This window comes from Gracilinanus agilis, chromosome 2 (assembly GCF_016433145.1).
Source record: "Gracilinanus agilis isolate LMUSP501 chromosome 2, AgileGrace, whole genome shotgun sequence".
NCBI lineage: Eukaryota > Metazoa > Chordata > Mammalia > Didelphimorphia > Didelphidae > Gracilinanus > Gracilinanus agilis.
Window position 1 is genome coordinate 277,223,294 of NC_058131.1, and position 19,632 is coordinate 277,242,925.

At 39.0% G+C, this 19,632-nt stretch overlaps 1 protein-coding gene across 2 annotated transcripts in view; it reads left to right on the top strand.

Annotated features, from left to right (window-relative positions):
* VAV2 (vav guanine nucleotide exchange factor 2) overlaps nt 1–19,632 on the top strand; it is a 486,321-nt gene that overhangs the window by 404,061 nt on the left and 62,628 nt on the right. For both annotated transcript variants that reach the window (XM_044663948.1, XM_044663949.1), the window contains 2 exons: nt 8,606–8,674; nt 12,558–12,658. In XM_044663948.1, the coding sequence (XP_044519883.1) occupies nt 8,606–8,674; nt 12,558–12,658 (170 nt within the window). The remainder of the gene's footprint in view (nt 1–8,605; nt 8,675–12,557; nt 12,659–19,632) is intronic.

Genomic DNA, 19,632 nt, shown 5'->3' on the forward strand with positions numbered 1-19,632 from the left:
GATTGACCATGTAATAGGGCATAGAAACATCGCAAACAACTGCAAAAGAGCAGAAATAATAAATGTAACCTTCTCAGATCATAATGCAATAAATAATGATTAGTAAGGGCACATGGACAGGCAAACCAAAAACTAATTGGAAATTAAATAATAAAATTCTCCAAAACCAGTTAGTTAAACAAGAAATCATAGAAACAACCAATAATTTCATTGAAGAGAAAGACAATAATGAGACATCCTACCAAACTCTGTGGGATGCAGCTAAGGCAGTACTCAGGGGGAAATTTCTATCCTTGAGTGTATATATTAACAAATTAGAGAGGGCAAAGATCAATGAACTGGGCATGTAAATTAAAAAATTAGAAAGGGAACAAATTAAAAATCCCCAGCTAAAAACCCAATTAGAGATTACAAAAATTAAAGGGGAAATCAATAAAATTGAAAGTAAGAGAACTATTAAATTAATAAATAAGACTAGAAGCTGGTACTTTGAAAAAACAAACAAAATTGACAAAGTTGGTCAATCTAATTTAAAAAAAGGAAAGAAGAAAACCAAATGATCAGTATCAAAGATGAAAAGGGAGACCTCACCTCTAATGAAGAAGAAATCAAGGCAATCATTAAAAACTATTTTGCTCAATTATATGGTAATAAATATAGCAATCAAGGTGAGATGGATGAATATTTACAAAAATATAAATTGCCTAGATTAACGGTAGAAGAAATAGAATACTTAAATAATCCCATATCAGAAAAAGAAATTGAACAAGGCACCAAAGAACTCCCTAAGAAAAAATCCCCAGGACCAGATGGATTCACACGTGAATTTTATCAAACCTTCAAAGAAAAACTAATCCCAATAGTATACAAACTATTTGACATAATAAGCAAAAAAGGAGTTCTACCAAATTCCTTTCATGATACGAATATGGTACTGATCCCAAAGCCAGGTAGATCAAAAACAGAAAAAGAAAACTACAGACCAATCTCCTTAATGAACATAGATGCAAAAATCTTAAACAGAATACTAGCAAAAAGACTCCAGCAAGCAATCACAAGTGTTATTCATTATGATCAGGTGGGATTTATACCAGGAATGCAAGGATGGTTCAACATCAGGAAAACCATTCACATAATTGACCATATCAACAACCTAACAGACAAAAACTACATGATTATCTCAATAGATGCTGAAAAAGCCTTTGACAAAATTCAACATTCATTCCTATTGAAAACACTAGAAAGTATAGGAATAGAAGGACCTTTCCTAAAAATAATAAAAAGTATATATCTAAAACCATCAACAAGCATCATATGCAATGGGGATAAATTAGAAGCCTTCCCAATAAGATCAGGAGTGAAACAAGGATGCCCATTATCACCTCTATTATTTAATGTTGTACTAGAAACATTAGCAGTAGCAATTAGAGAAGAAAAAGAAATTGAAGGTATTAAAATGGGCAGTGAGGAGACTAAGCTATCACTCTTTGCAGATGATATGATGGTCTACTTTAGAAATCCTAGAGAATCAACTAAAAAGCTTGTAGAAATAATCAACAACTTTAGCAAAGTTGCAGGATACAAAATAAATACACATAAATCATTAGCATTTCTATATATTTCCAACACATCACAGCAGCAAGAGGTAGAAAGAGAAACACCATTTAAAATCACCCTACACAATATAAAATACTTAGGAATCTTATCTACCAAAACAAACACAGGAATTATTCAAACACAACTAAAAAACACTTTCAAGACAATTAAAACTAGTTCTAAAAAATTGGAAAAAACATTGACTGCTCATGGGTAGGATGAGCTAACATAATAAAAATGACCATTCTACCCAAATTAATTTACCTATTTACCTATTTACCTATTTAACCATACCTATCAAACTACCAAAAAACTTTTTTACTGAATTAGAAAAAACTATACCAAATTTCATTTGGAATAACAAAAGATCAAGAATATCAAGGGAAATAATGAAAAAAAAAACGTGAAGAAAGGTGGCCTAGCAGTACCAGATATGAAACTATACTAAAGCACAGGTCATCAAAATGATATGGTACTGGCTAAGAGACAGAAGGGAGGATCAGTGGAATAGACTTGGGGTAAATGACATCAGCAAGACACTGTATGATAAACCCAATGAGCCCAATTTTGGGACAGAAATCCACTATTTGACAAAATCTGTTGGAAAACAATATGGGAGAGGTTAGGTTTAGATCAACATCTCACACCCTACACCAAGATAAATTCAGAATGGGTGAATGACCTGAATATAAAGAAGGAAACTATAAGTAAATTAAGTCAACACAGAATAGTATACTTGTCAGATCTATGAGAAAGGGGAAATTTTAAAACCAAGCAAGAGTTAGAAAAAATTACAAAATGTAAAATAAATAATTTTGATTATATTAAATTTAAAAGTTTTTGTTCAAACAAAAACAATGCAACCAAAATAGAAGGGAAACAACAAACTGGGCAAAAATCTTCATAACAAAAAACTCTGACAGAGTTCTAATTACTCAAATATACAAAGAGTAAATCAATTGTATAAAAAAATCAAGCCATTCCCCAATTGATAAAGGGGCAAGGGACATGAATAGGCAATTTTCAGATAAAGAAATCAAAACTATCAATAAGCACATGAGAAAGTGTTCTAAATCTCTAATAATTAGAGAAATGCAAATCAAAAGAACTTTGAGTTACCACCTCACACCTAGCAGATTGGCTAAAATGATAGCAGGGGAGAGTAATGAATGTTGGAGGGGATGTGGCAAAAATGGGACATTAATGCATTGTTGGTGGAGTTGTGAACTGATCCAACCATTCTGGATGGCAATTTGGAATTATGCCCAAAGAGCTCTAAAAGACTGCCTGCCCTTCGATCCAGCCATAGCATTGCTGGATTTGTACCCCAAAGAGATCATAGATAAACAGACTTGTACGAAAATATTTATAGCTGCACTTTTTGTGGTGGCAAAAAACTGGAAAACGAGGGTATGCCCTTCTATTGGGGAATGGCTAAACAAATTGTGTTATATGTTGGTGGTGGAATACTATTGTGCTCAAAGGAATAATAAACTGGAGGAATTCCATGTGAACTGGAAAGACCTCCAGGAATGGATGCAGAGTGAAAGGAGCCAGAAGAACATTGTACACAGAGACTGACACACTGTGGTAAAATGGAATGTAATGGGCTCCTATACTAGCAGCAATGCAATGACCCAGGACAATTCTGAGGGACTTATGGAAAAGAACACTACCCATATTCAGAGGAAGAACTACAGGAGTGGAAACACAGAAGAAAAACAACTGCTTGAATGCTTGGGTTGATGCGGACATGATTGGGGATGTAGATCCAAAATGACCACACCAATGCAACTATCAATAATATGTAAATAAGTCTTGATTGATGACACATGTTAAAACCAGTGGAAATGAGCGTTGGATATGGTGGGGATGAAGGGGAAAGTAAAAACAAGAATCATGTAACCATGGAAAATTTTTCTAAAAAAATAAAATATAGTAAAAAAATTTTAAACTCAAAAAAAAAATAGAATGAAGGAATATGGGTTTGGGGACAAAGTGTTGTTCTTAGAATTTAAGATCAAATCTCAGCTCCAACCCTGACTAACTGTGTGTGACTCTGGACAAATCACTTTAACCTGTCTAAACCTGAGCTTTGCCGTTGACGTTACCTACTTCATAGTATTATTAAAGAAGATGCTTTTTGGGGCTGCTCAGTGGCTCAGGTCTAGAGATGGTGATTCAAATCTGACCTTAGACACTTCCTAACAGTATGACCCTGGGCTAGTCACTTAATCCCCATTGCCTAGCCCTTACCACTCTTCTGCCTTGAAACTAATGGCATAGTATTTTTTTACGACAGAAGGTAAGGGTTTTAAAAAAAAATAAAAATTGTTTGAAGAAGATGCTTTGCTAACCTTAAAGTTAGCAAAACCAGATTGCAAAGAGCTTTACAAACCAAACACAAGAGTTTCTATTTTATTCTAGGGGCAAAAGGGAGCCACTGGAGTTTATCAAGTAAGGCAGAGGCATTGTCAGATCCATACTTGGACAGGGGGCAGAAATCACATTGGCTGTTGTTTGGAGAGTGGATTGGAATAGAGACATCCTTGAGACTGAGAACAATTAGGAAGAAATTACAGTAGTCAATGTAGTCCAATAGATAAAGTGCTGGGCCTGGAGTCAGGAAGATCTAAGTTCAAATTGATATCAGATACTTACTAGCTGTGTGACCCTGGACAAGCCACTTAACCCTGTTTGCCTCAGTTTTCTCATTTGTAAAATAAACTGGAGAAGGAAATGGGAAACCACTCCAGTACTGTTATCAAGAATACCCCAAAAGGGGTCACAAAGTTGGACCTGACTGAAAAAATGATTGAACAACAATAAGTCATTGATGTGAATGACAATAAGGGCCTGAAGTGAAGAGGTGATTGTTTGAGTAGAGAGATGTCAGATAGGAGATACTTGGGAACAGAAAGAAGATTTATGTGGTATGTGGGAGATATCTAGTAAAGGATGCTACTGAAATTATGAAGCTAGGAGTCTGGAAGAATGGCAGTTGTCCTAGTTAGAAATGGGAAAGTTCAGAGGAGCCGTGAGTGGGGAATGAAGATTAGGTGATGACTTTGTTTAAAGTCTGTGGATTCTGAAGCACTTTTTTCCCCCCACACTATATAAGAAACACAAGCATCTTTATCCTCAATTTATGGATGAGGCAACTGAGACACAGAGAAATGGAGCAATTTATCCAGGATTAGACAGTTAAAAAGTGATTCAAACCCTTCTCTCTTGACATCACCATTATTTCCATTAAAGAAGTCCAACTCTCATAGCCATTGTCTTTGCCCAAAGTAGTAAATAGGGCAAGCTGGAATTTAAACCAATGCCCCTGGATTTACAAACCTTGGATAGTTGCCCTGAAGGCCTAAGTAGTCCCTCTTATTAGAAGATACATTTCCAGAATGTCTTGGAAATATTTTATCATGGAATGCTTGCTAAGAGCCTACTTTATATATCCTTTGTATCTATTTTATTTGTGGATGTATTTATTCTTCTAAGACCCTACTTTTGTATATCCTTTGTATCTATTTATTAGGTACATGCTTGTTTTTCCCTTTGATAGAATGTAAGCTCCTTGAGGTCAGGGACTGTTTCATTTTTGTCTTTGTATCCCTGACATTTAGCACGGTGCCTGGCACATAGTAGATATTAATAAATGCTTGTCGATTGACTGATGTAGTAGGTATCACTGTGCCTCTGGATCCAGGGGTCTTACAACATGTTGGAAAAGAAAGACTTAGATATATTAAACAGCAGTCTGTACTATGCTGTGCGGTTGGGTACCAGATGACATAGTCCAGACTGATTTCATGTGCCAGAGGAAGTCAGGGCAGGGAAAGGAAAGGCATACTGGAGGACATAGGACCTAAACTGGGTTCTAGGCTGAGAAAGTGCTGGAAGTCTGGGAATCCCAGTATTGACATTGTGGCCTTGTTAGAATAAAAGGGCATTCACTATTTAGAGGAGGGCAGATAAACCATGTGTCCAAGAAAGAGAAAACTAGGTGACATTTTCCTTGCACATTTATCAAGACTAACTTCTAGTTACTGAATAGTTTTTATTTGTGTGTGTGTGTGTGTGTGTGTGTGTGTGTGTGTGTGTGTGTGTGTGTTTAATGTGGTAGAGTAGGCAAGTTTTTATAGAAACTGATTGGATTAAAGTAATATTTCACTGCCGTGTTCCAGGCTTGGATGTTAGGGTCAATGAATGCTGATTGTACTGGCTTTTGAAGGGAAGCCTTTCTTTCAGCAGCCAGTGATGTCATCCAGGCACTATTTCCCTGCTTCCCTCACCATCTTTGCCTTCCTGCAGTTCTGCCGCACATTCAAACCCCACAGTGACTCCATTGATTGGTCAGCCAGTGCTTCCTTTTCCAAACATTTACCTTGCTCATCTGGGGGGAGGAGGAAAACAAGCATGCTGGATCTGTTTGAGTTAAGACGCTTCATTGCCTGTTTCGTGTTTATTTTTGGAAGTCAATTATTGCCTGAGGTTCAGTTTAGAGCAGGAACATGGCAACTGCCTTAGGATAGATTATGAGAGGCTTTCAGCCTCTCAGTGTGGTCTTCAAATGGTTCTATCTGTGAGCTGTTCTCCAACAATGCTTCCACATTCTAGGACTGGCAGGCTCTCTCTCTCATGGGTTTACAGATTTTGAATGTCACATTGATCCAGAGTCAGAGATTTTTTTCTTAGAGCAGGGAAGGGCACAGTCAGAACTGTGCATTACAAAGATTACTTTGACAATTGTGTAAAAGGTGGCGAGAGAGAGACAGAGACAGAGAGAGATAGAAGATGGAATCATGAAAACTTTTGAGGCTAGGAAAGAAGAAAAACAAGAAAGGATAGGACAGAAGACTAAATTTGGAGTCAGAGACCTTGGGATCTGGTCTTGGCTTTATTACTGACCAGTCAACTTGAACCAGTTACTTTCCCTCCCTAGGCCTCAGTTTCTGTTTGCTAAATGGGAAGAGTAATACCTCAGTTTGGTTCTTATTAAGTTCCTACTGAATGTAAAACACTGGTAATTCATAGAGGTATAAAGAAAAGTAACAGTTTCATTCTTTAAGGCGTTGATGTTTTCACATGGGCCTGGGTACAAAAGCTAGTTGATACAGAGGATAGAGCTCTAGACCTGGAATCAGGAAGACCAGAAGGAATTCAAATCCAGTCTTAGACAATTACTAGCTATATATGACCCTGGAGAAATCACTTAACCACTGCCTGCCCCAGTTTTCCCATTTGTAAATGGACTTAATAACAACACCTATCTCACAAGATTGTTGTGAAAATCAAATTAGGTATTTATAAAGTGCTTTTCAAAACTATATGTCCTATATAAATGTTGTTATTATCATTATTACTATTCAAATAGGTGTAGGGACTGAACTGTAATTTCACTGATAGAAGAAACTCCTCTTAGTACCTTTCATTAATACAAATGAGAACCTCCTTTTTAATATAGTCTTTTCCCCCTTCTAAGCTCTTACTTGCCATCTTAATAACAACTCTAAGACAACAAGGCAAGGGCTAGATAAACAGGGTTAAGTGACTTGCCCAGGGTCACAGTTAGGGTGTGTCTAAAACCAGATTTGAACCCAGGTCTTCTAGACTCCAGGCCTGACACTCTATCTACTCTGCCACTTAGCTATTATTAAACAATTGCCAAAGCAAAGATACAAATTCATGGCTCAGGGACACAGAAAATTCTAATGTCTGAATCAGGTTAAAATGTAATTGGGAGGGGGCAGCTGGGTAGCTCAGTGGATTGAGAGCCAGGCCTAGAGACGGGAGGTCCTAGGTTCAAATCCGGCCTCAGACACTTCCCAGCTATGTGAACCTGGGCAAGTCACTTGACCCCCATTGCCCACCCTTATCACTCTTCCACCTATGAGCCAAGAAGTTAAGGGTTTTAAAAAAAATGTAATTGGGAGATATTTAACAAAATAAATAAAAATTCAGCAGAACATAGATAATGTTAATTTGAAGTTTTCTAAGTCAGTATGTAGCCCTTGGACATCTGTTTCTGACTCAGTTTGATACCAAAGGCCTGGAAGCACTCAGAGGTTAAGTTGCTTCCCCAGGATCACACAGGCAGAAGCTGGAATTGAAATCTTTCTTCTTGGATCCCTGTCTACTATACCTCCTGCCTCTTATAATATATAATATATCTGTAAGATTAAAAAAAAAGGAGATCCAGGCAGTGCATTGTCTAACAACTCACAGGACTACTCTGAGGATAAGAGGAAATAATGTCCAGAGGGTCCCTTGTAAACTTGTAAAAGGGACCATGTTTAACTGTCAGCCAGCACTTTCATCATAGGTCCCAGAGCTCCTGGGAAGTTCAAATAAGACATTGTCAAGTCAGGAAACATTTATTGAATACCTGCTGTGTGCTAGGCACTGGACTGAGTACTGGAGGTTAAAAAAAAAAAAAGATAAAAAACAGTCCCTGGCTTCAGTGAGCTCATAATTTAATGGAGAGGAAGACTACAACATGCAGAAAACTGTATACACACAAAATATATAATAAGACAAGATCTCAGAAGGAAGATACTAGCATTAAAAGGTATTGAGGAGCAGCTAGGTAACTCAGTGATTGAAGGAGATGGGAGGTCCTGGGTTCAAATTTAGCCTCAGATACTTTGAGCTATGTAGCCCTGGGCAAGTCACTTACCTAGCCTTCACCTTTCTTCTACCTTGGAACCAATACTTACTATTGATTCTAAGTCAGAAAGTAAGAATTTTAATAATAATAATAACAATAATAAATTTTTAGAATTAAAAAAGTATTAATGGGGGCCTGGCCAAGGGCCTTTTATATTATAGGTGCTTAATGAATGTTCATTGAACTGAGTTAAATTGAGTCTCACATGCAAACCAACCTCAAGTTCTAGTTTTCCTCAACTGCTACTTCTTGCTAGAGCCAAAAGTCAAGGAAATAGCTTCCTTTCTCCCTTTGAGATGGCATTCACTTACGCATCCTCTGTGGTCTTCTCTCTTTCAGAACTATATGAATCCTCTAAAGCTGGTGCTGAGCCCTCTGGACATGACAGCTATCTTTATCAACCTGGAGGTAAGAGCCTCAAAGGGGCTGTATTTCCTCTTTCCAAGATTTTGACCTTGTGGACCCATTGGCTCACCCTAAAGCAGTGATGGGTAAACTATGCTCCCTGGGCCAGATGCGGCCCCCTGAAATGTTCTATTTGCAGCCCTCGACATTATTCCTAATCTGACAAATACAATGAGTAGGATACAATACAATGAAACTTTGAAAGAGTTGCCTTAGAAACAGACTGACAGATGAGCATTTCCTTTCCTTTGGCCCCTCTTTAAAAAGTTCGCCCATCACTGCCCTAGAGCATTATTGGTGCCCAATACTCCTGGTACATTGATGCCTACATCAGATACTTGACACTGTAATCCCAAAGACGATTCCTGAGTGATCCCTGGGATTTGTTGCTAGATCCTCATTACTTCTGTCTCTCTAACAACTATTTTTGTTGAGAGGTCATCAGACATAGTCAATCTACATCTGCCAAGTAAATCTAGTTCTACCTACTTCACCCAGGACTTATGTGAAGATATAGAAGGTGATGATGAGAGACAGCATTGTTTTAGGGATAAGAAAGCTAGCCTTGGGGCCAGCTAGGTGACTTAGTGGATTGAGAGCCAGGCCTAGAAAGGGAAGGTCCTGGGTTCAAATTTGGCCTCAGCTATGTGACCCTGGGTAAGTTACCTAACCTCCATTGCTGCTCTTCTGCTTTGGAACCAATGCATAGTGTTGATTCTAAGATAGAAGGTAAAGATTTAAAAAAAAAAAAAAAAGAAAGCTAACCTCTTAGGAAGACCTAGGTTCAAATCTTGCTTTTGACATTAGTGACATGGAAAGTCCCTAAAAACCAGATTAATAAAAGTGCCAGCCTGCATTAGTAAAGTACGTTTCTTAGCTCCTGATGCTGGAGAGAACTACACGTTTTGCTTTTGGAAAAGGAGGAGTGGGAAGGCAAAAAACAGACAATTCATGAAAGTTCTTTGGAAAAGAGGAGCTCTGAGATTATGGTTACTGTCACTAACAGGAGCTTTCTCAGTAGCCGGAGAGAGATGTTTCTCTGCATCTTTAGAGGAAGGAGATTACAGGTGTGCACACCTGGAGCTTCGCATGAATATAATTACTGTAGGGAAGAGGGAAATAATTGGGCACAATGGCCCAGAATACACACATTGGTGAAGTTTTTCAGCAAACATATGCCAGATTTGTAGCCCAGCTAGTGAGCATTTGCTATGGCAGCCAGGAGCGGTGAACAGCAGATACACCTCATGGATCTCCTGCTCTGGCCTCCTTCCTTCTTATTGGCACAAGAAGGAAAAGATTTGGCAGCAAGAACATCTGAGTTTTAGTTCTCCAAGTAAGAGCCTGGTCCCCAGTGCCAGCAGCTCCTGCTCCCTCACCGTCCTGAACACTCACTGAGGTTAGGATGGTGGGAAATGACTCTGTTGGGCGTCTGCCTTGAGTTCTCTCAGGGAACAGATGACCAAAGAATATTTGTTGGTTAGGCATTTTAGATGCCTATGTGACCCTATCTGGGGTTTTCTTGGCAAAGAAAATAAATTGGTTCACCATTTCTTTCTTCAGCTCATTTTCCAGATGAGGAACTTGGGCCAACAGGATTAAGTGACTTGCCCAGGGTTACATAGCTAGTAAATTTTGGAGGCCATATTTGAACTCAGGAAGGGGAGTCTTCCTGACATTATGCTAAGTGCTCCTTCTACTGTGTGCTATCTAGCTGCCCAAAAAATACATAGTGGGAAACTATAGAAAACTGGGGTGCATTTTACAACCAACTGTCAAGCAATTCAGCTTATACTTAAGCAGAAGCCTTGCATCAGTCTGCCGCTCTGACCTTCATTGAAATGGTGGTAGAGGAGAGGATGACAATATAAATCTAGTAAGGAAACTTCCAATCTTCTTTTATCTTACACCCTGTCCTCGCCCACTCCCCACATACTTTTTTAAAAAACCATATCTTCTGTATTAAATGATATTAAGTATCAGTTCCAAGACAGAAGAGCAGATCAATTAAGGCTAGGTAATTGGAGTCAAATGACTTGTCCAGGGTTATACAGCTAAGAAGTGTCTGAGGTCAGATTTGAACCCAGGACCTCCTGTGTCCAGGCCTGGCTCTCTTATTTCTGGAGTCACCCAGCTGCCTCTCTCCACATACTCTTGAATAGTGGCCCTACCACTATTCTTCACACATTACATTCCAGCTCCTAACATTTTCACTAGCTGTTCTCTATACCTAGAATGTTCTTTCCTTTTCTCCACACACCCCTCCCCACTTCTTTTAATCAGCAAAAGTCCTACCTTCTAAAGGAAGCCATTCCCATTCCCTTTTAGTACTAGTGCCTTGATTGATTATCTCCAGCTTTTCCTGTCTATCTGTTGTTTTGTTCATATTGGCTTCATGTTGTCTCCTACATTAGACCGAGCTCCTTGAGAAGCAGGGACTGTCTTTTGCCCTTTTTTCCTCCTCTTTTTCCTCCTCTTTTTATCCCTGGAGCTTAGCACAGTGCCTGGTATACAGCAGGTGTTTTACTAAATGTTAGTTAACTGACTGATAACATAGCAGAGTGGATAAAAACCTGGCCTAGGAGGCAAGAAGACCTATGTTCGGGTCTTTCCCCTGATACAGAATGACTTTGTGATCCTGGGCAAGTTATTTCACCTCTCACTGCCTCCAGTAACTTTAGGCAATTCTCTAAGATTATAAGATGCAGAGAAGGTGCCAACTTGCATTGATTGGTAAGGAAGAGTTTCTTTATCCAGGAGTTCTTCATGTCAATGAAATCACATCTATCCCTATATCAAGGGGCAGACATGAAGCATTTAATTAAGGCATTTGATTCTGGGGGATATAAAGGTAAATCAGACTTAGTTCCTACTCTCAAAGAGTTTGCTTTATGGGGTGAAAAACAACAATACAGATAATTATAAAGAAGGAGAATTAATACAAAGGAAAAGTCCAGACTGAATAGTATGAGGAATTTGGTTGAAGACCTTAAGGTCTTGCATCTTTGTAATCCCCAGTGCTGAACACAGTGCATTGCACAGCACAGGCATTTAATAAATCCTGTTAGGGCAGCTGGGTGGTACAGTGGATAGAGTGCTGAACCTGGAGTCAGGAAGACATCTTTCCAAGTTCAAATCTGACCTTGGACATTTACTAGCTGTGTGACCTTGGGCCTTAACCTTGTTTGCCTCAACAAATAAAGAAATAAATGCCTGTTTTATTGAATTGAAGTCTTTGATATGGGCAAGGGGTGTTTGGGAAAGCTTCATAGAGGCAGTTTCTCAAGAATAGATGGATGTCAAGGTCATAGGAAGGATGTCAAGTTCAACTTGACAATCAAGTTGATTCATTTTGTAAAGTTAAATAATATTTCTAAAGCAAATCCCTCCTGATCGCCCACCCCTCGTCTGCCCCAGTACAGCCTCCCCCATGACAGAATTAAAAGAACTCCTAGTGGGCCATACGATCTGAAATGACTTTCTGAGTTTTCCTCTCTCAGTGATGGCTTAGGGATGAAGTGGCCCAAGAGACTGGCCAACAACAGCTTGTGCTATTCCATCTTTGTTCCTTTTCAGTGCCCAGGGCTGCTCGGGGCTCACTCCCATGTGTTATGACAGGCTAATGCATGCTGTTGGACAGCTCCCATTAGGTTTAGTAAAGGGATTTTAATATGCTCCAAACTCCTATGTACATTTATCATTGTATAACCTTCTAACTTAATTACACACTAGTATTTATGGTGATTTAGGGATACATCTCGCTGGAGTCTCTTACATTACAGAATTTAATGGGAACAAAAAAGGACCCGAAGATTGCTTACAAGAATTGTGAACCCTTCCTGCGTGGTGTCTGGATGGTAACATGCTGACTGTTCCTTCATTGCAGGACTTAATTAAAGTGCACAACAGCTTCCTAAGGGCCATTGATGTATCGATGATGGCTGGCGGGAGCAGCCTGGCTAAAGTCTTTCTAGAATTCAAAGAAAGGTGGGTTTCTTTGGGACTTTTCTTTCCCCTTGGTACCTTTACCCTTTGCAAACTTTGAAAGTTATTATTTGTTCTCATCAATCAGATGTCCTAAGTAAATGAGCTTGTTTCCATATATGGGATAATGAAAAGCTTATCAGGAGACTGGTTCTACCCTCAACTCACCAGTTCTTCATTTTCCTCATCAATTAAATGAGAATAATGTTTTTCTTGCCTTATTGTTCTATCAAATAAGTTCATGTATCTGAAAGCTTTGGAGAATTATAAAATGATATGTGGCATATACATATGATTATTCTTAGGACATTGGTCTCTTTTATTTCCTCTTTCCCTTCTCAAGATAATGGGTATGGCTAACACTGAACAAACTTAATTCCATGTGCAGATGGAAATTGCTAGTGGATAACCTGGTGACTGAGAAACTGCTCAGTAGCTCATAGACTATCTAACCTCCTCCTGACAAACTTTTTCTTGAAAATCAGTTCACGTCCATTAAATAAGATGATATTTGTAAAGTGCTTAGCCTAGTGCTTGGCACATAGTAGGTGCTATATAAATGCTTATTACCTTCACTTCCCCCATAAAAGAAGTATGTCATGGACTATATCTGAACTGTACAGTGAGTGATCAAGACAGAGAGTATTTCCATAGGCTCAGAATGTTAAAGCAAGAAGGGATCTTAGAAACCCTTTAGTCCAATCCCCTCATTTTATGGATTTGGGAAAGTGACTTGACCTACGTTGCACAGCTAGTTAGTGGAAAGTCAGGACTCAAACACCCAATAGCTTGCATCTCAGCTTTGTGTGTATTCTGCTCTATCATTTAGCTTCCTGGCCAAGCACTCAAGTGCTCCCAGATCTTCCCCTTTTCTTCTTTGTAGCTGCCCAGGATGAATACCCAGGAAGCCTGAGAAAAGTTGAAATAGTTAGATATGAGAATAAAAACCCTTTAATATTTGTAATCCAATTAGAGGCTAGGTTTCAGCTGTGGAATGATGCCAAGGGGAATTAAACCGGTGTCTAGACACAGAAATATCATCCAGCAGTCAATAACTCCAGAAATATCATCTGCATTAATAACCGACCATTAGGTTAGATATTCCATTATGCATGACGCTCCTTTTAGAAAGTAAATATTTATGATGAGAAGATAGCAAAACTAATTTATGAAAAAAATGCCAAAGACAGGTTGACCTCTTTTATGCAACACCGATTTATTTATTTCTTTCTCTTCCTTAAACTCCTCCCTTTAAAAAACAAAACAAAACAAAAATAAAACAGGACCCTAACATTCCATCTTAGAATCAATACTATGTATTGGTTCTAAAGCAGAAGAGTGTTAAGGGCTAGACAATGGGGGTGAAGTGACTTGCCCAGGGTCACACAGCCAGGAAGGACCTCTCATCTCTGGGCCTGACTCTCAATCTACTGAGCCACCCAACTGCTCCCTTCTCTCTTCTTAATAAATAATACCATATTATGGTAGTTGTAAAAACTGAATCTTCTGCTTTTCCCTCTTTGTTGTGCTGGGCCAGTGAGCAATAGGGTTAAGTACTCTATAATAAGAGTAGTTCCTGGAGTTTAATCCAGTCTGTCATTCAGAATGGAGGGCAGATAGACTGTACTCAGTGGTTAGTGTTGTACAAGAAGCAAGTCATAGTCAACAGGTCTCAGTAACCACAACAAGCAGAAATGATGAAGTATTTTACAGTTTTCAAAGCACTTGAACATAGAATTAGAACTAGAGATGGAAGGAACTTAACAGGCCTTTTGGTCCAACACCCTAAAAATGTATAGATGAGATTGAGGCCAAGGAGGTTAACTAGCACAAGGTCAAAGAATCCTAGGTTCAGAGTTGGAACAGTCTCAAGAGGCCAATGAATTAAATTCCTCCACATCTTGCCCCATATTTTACAAATGAGAAGACTGAGTCACAGAGAGGTTAAGTGTCTGTAGCAGAATCTGAATCAGGACCTCATGACTCCTATATCCACTATTGCCTTCCTAAGGTCCCCCAGATAGCAAATATCAAAGGCAAATTTTGAATCTAAGTCCTTGAACTCCGGAGTCAATGCCTTTTTTCCCTTTCTAGGGCCCACTCTTTCTACCATTCCATGCTTTCTCTTAGATGTTCTCATTTACTGCCTATGAAGCCTTTAAGAATGAGGTGGATGTGATTTGAGTCTTTTTTTCTACTATAAACTTACTTTATTTTATCAAGAACATGTAATAACAAATTTCCACATAAGATTTCCAAAGTTATATGATTCAAATTGTCTCTTTCCCTCCCATCCTTTCCTCTTCCTGGAGCTGGAAAGTAATTCAATCTGGGTTATACATGTATTATCATACCACACATTTCCATATTGGTGATATGAGTCTTGAAGAACCATTACAAACTGATCACCATGGTTTAATTTCTCTAGTTTAGTGTTCCTTCAGAGCATATATTTTTATTTTTATTTTATTTTAGATTAAATTTTTTAATTTTCTCCCCATGGTTACATGACTCCTGTTGTCTCCCTCCCCTCTTTACTCCCCACTCCTAGAGTTGACAAGCAATTCCACTGGGTTATACGCGCGCACACACACACACACACACACACACACACACACACACATACACACACATCACTCAAAACCTATTTCTGTATTCATTTTTGTAATAATCTTTTTTTTGTTATATAAATATTAGTTTTTATTATTATTATCATTGTTGTTATTAATACATCTCTTGTATATATCTCCTTTCCAGTCATACAGCCACCAAACTAAGTTAGGTCCATATCACCTTTCATCTGGACTCTTCTTTGTAATAATCTTTTAAAATCAAAACTTCAAATCATATACCCATATAAACAAGTGATAAATCATTTTTTCTTCTGGATTTCTACTCCCACAGTTCTTTCTCTCAATGTGGATAGCATTCTTTCTCATGAGTCCCTCAGAATTGTCCTAGATCATTGCATTGCTTTTAGTAGCAAAGTCAATCACATTTGATCTTCCCTCATTGTTTCAGTTACTGTGTATAATGTTCTCCTGGTTCTGCCTGTTTCACTCTGCATCAGTTCATGTAGGTCTTTCTAGATCTTTCTGGAATCATCCTGTTCATCATTCCTTATAGCACAATAGGATTCCATCCCTATCATATATACAACTTTGTTCAGCCATTCCCCAATCAAGGGACATCCCCAGAGCATGTATTTTTAAGTGTTCCTCATAAGCCAATTAAGGCAGATGGAGCTGGTGGCAATGGGTAGGTGGAGAGTCTCTGGCCCTCTCTGTGTTACATGCCTCTGGAACCATTTCTGGAACTGTCTTAAAAAGGCAAAGACCTCATTTTTGGATGGCTGTGACAAGCTGCTCCTTCCTTCCCCTCCAACAGATGTATAGGCATACACTCCACACTTCTGAGGGGTGATTTTTCAACATGATGAAGAATTCTCTACATGCCCACCCCATCCCGCTTTGTACTCTGTGGTACTAAAGGAGAAGCCATAGGCTTTGCTATTTTGTTGTGTAAGAAGGAAAAGTTAATGGATCTCAGGGAGGGAGGGTGGGATTTGAGGGTCAAGCTGCTCAGCCTGTCTTCCCAGATTCCTTTCTTGTAAGGAATACATTATTTATGCATCTTGTTCCCCCACCTGCCTGGAGGCAGCCATCCCCCTATATTATTTATCCTGTTTTGTGGGACAAGGAGCTGGAGTGGCAGGCCTGGCATGTGGAGCATGGGGGGAGTCAATTTTAGGTCAGTCCTCTGACCCACTTTTCATACCAATCCACGAATAAGTTCTTCCCCTTGCCTGGAAACCAGCCAGATTCACAGCTGAATTAATCAGCTCTACAGCTGTGCCCTCGACATGCCTGATTGACAGCTACAAATCCTCACCCAGGTGGCAGAGACTCAGCTCTCAGGATAGGGAGACATTTCTTGGAACCTTCATTAGCCTGGCTGTGCAATTCTGCTCCACTAAGCTGGCGGTGGGGTGGGTGGGTGATGGGTGGAAGTGGTGGGGACCGTGCTTTTTGCTGCATTTCATTATGATGACTGCAGTGGTTAACAGGTCTGGCTCCGTGCCTCTGCTAACTGATGACCTTTGTGAGCGAGCCTCTCATTTCCTAGTGTACAGAGATCTCAGCCCCACTTAACCTGCTGTCTGGTTTATCAGACTCTCTTAGTCTTGGCTGCGTGATACTGCTTATCATTGTCCTGATGGATAGATGTTGGGAGAGACAGGAGAAAAAGGCCCTTCTGCTTTCACTGACTGGGGACCTGGCTTTCTGCAATCTCTAAAAGTTTATTTAGGGTGCTCCTTTGCAGTATAGAGTGGCTTCTTATTTTCTTTAGGATAAAAGGAAAACTCCTTAGCCTGGCACTTGAAGCCCTCCACCTCCCTCTTGCCCCAAATCTATCTTCCATTTATTGTAAGTCTACCTTCCTTCAAGGGGAGAAAAAGGGAACAGCATTTATTAAGTGCCCACCATTTGCCCAGGCATTGTGCTAAGTACTTTACAAATATTTCATTTGATCTTTACAAACAAGCCTGGTGCTATTGTTATCTTCATTTTATAATTGAAGAAAAGGAGCTAGACAAAGGTTAAGTGATGCTATTGTTATCCCTGTTTTACAGTTGAGGAAAGTAAGGTAGGCCAAGATTAAGTGACTTGCCTAAGGTCACACAGCTAGTAAATGTCTGAGACTAGATTTGAACTTGAGTCATCAGGCCTCTCTCCAGTGCAACATTCTGCATTCAAAACTTAGGTCAGGGGGCAACTGAATAGCTCAGTGGATTAAAAGCCAGGCCTAGAGACAGGAAGTTCCAGGTTAAATCTGACCTCAGACACTTCCTAGCTGTGTGACCCTGGGCAAGTCACTTTACCCCCATTGCCTAGCCTTTACCACTCTTATGCCTTGGAACCAATACTCAGTATTGATTTCTAAGAGGAAGATAAGGTTTAAAAAACAACAACAACAACAAATTAGGTCAGGTGTTACCTTCAGTGCAAAAACTTCCTTGATTCTCCTGTTTCTATCTCCACCTCAGGGGTTAGTACTCTCTCCCTCTTCAAATTACCTTATATTTCCTTGTCTTTGTCTGTATTCTATCCTTCAGTAAAATCTAATCTCCTTGAGGGAAGTAACTGTTTTCCTTCTTTGTACTTACAGCACCCAGCTCTTTGCCTTTCAGGTATTGGGCAGGTGATGAATGTTTGTTGAATTCATATATAAGTTTGAGTTGTTATCATCTAACCTTCCCAACATCCCTTGTCTGTAACTATTAACCCCATTTCACAGGTGAAGAAGGTCTAGAAGTTTAGTAGTGGATTTTCTTAAGTCAAGATGAGGACACAAGTCTCTTGATTCCCAGTTAGGGGAAACCTTTCCTTTTAGTGTTCATATCCTTTGAATTAGCATCACATCCTACATGGAATTAGTACTTAATACACATTTATTGAATTGTTCATACAACCCCAGTACTCTAGACTTTAAAGGGACATTGCTGGTCACCTAGTCTGACAAGTGCCTCATCAGAAATTTTTTTTTTCTGATTAACCCCATTTTATTTTATTTTATTTTATTTTTTGAGATTTAAATATTTTATTTTTTTAGAAAAATTTTCCATGGTTACATGATTCTTGTTTTTACTTTCCCCTTCACCCTCCCCTTGACCAACCCCCCTGCCCATATCCAACGCACATTTCCACTGGTTTTAACATGTGTCATCAATCAAGACCTATTTCCATATTATTGATAGTTGCATTTGTGTGGTAGTTTCCAGTCTACATTCCCCAATCATGTCTGCATCAACCCAAGCGTTCAAGCAGTTGTTTTTCTTCTGTGTTTCCACTCCTGTAGTTCTTCCTCTGAATGTGGGTAGCGTTCTTTTCCATAAGTCTCTCAGAATTGTCCTGGATCATTGCATTGCTGCTAGTACAGAAGTCCATTACATTCCATTTTACCACAGTGTATCAGTCTTTGTGTACAATGTTCTTCTGGCTCTGCTCCTTTCACTCTGCATCCATTCCTGGAGGTCTTTCCAGTTCACATGGAATTCCTCCAGTTTATTATTCCTTTGAGCACAATAGTATTCCACCACCAACATATAACACAATTTGTTTAGCCATTCCCCAATAGAAGGGCATACCCTCGTTTTCCAGTTTTTTGCCACCACAAAAAGTGCAGCTATAAATATTTTCGTACAAGTCTGTTTATCTATGATCTCTTTGGGGTACAAATCCAGCAATGCTATGGCTGGATCGAAGGGCAGGCAGTCTTTTAGAGCTCTTTGGGCATAATTCCAAATTGCCATCCAGAATGGTTGGATCAGTTCACAACTCCACCAACAATGCATTAATGTCCCATTTTTGCCACATCCCCTCCAACATTCATTACTCTTCCCTGCTATCATTTTAGCCAATCTGCTAGGTGTGAGATGGTAACTCAGAGTTCTTTTGATTTGCATTTCTCTAATTATTAGAGATTTAGAACACTTTCTCATGTGCTTATTGATAGTTTTGATTTCTTTATCTGAAAATTGCCTATTCGCCTCCCTTGCCCATTTATCAATCGGAGAATGGCTTGATTTTTTATACAATTGATTTAACTCCTTGTATATTTGAGTAATTAGAACTCTGTCAGAGTTTTTTGTTATGAAGATTTTTGCCCAGTTTGTTGTTTCCCTTCTGATTTTGGTTGCATTGTTTTTGTTTGTACAAAAACTTTTAAATTTAATATAATCAAAATTATTTATTTTACATTTTGTAATTTTTTCTAACTCTTGCTTAGTTTTAAAATTTCCCCTTTCTCATAGATCTGACAAGTATACTATTCTGTGTTGACTTAATTTACTTATAGTTTCCTTCTTTATATTCAGGTCATTCACCCATTCTGAATTTATCTTGGTGTAGGGTGTGAGATGTTGATCTAAAACTAATCTCTCCCATATTGTTTTCCAATTTTCCCAACAGATTTTG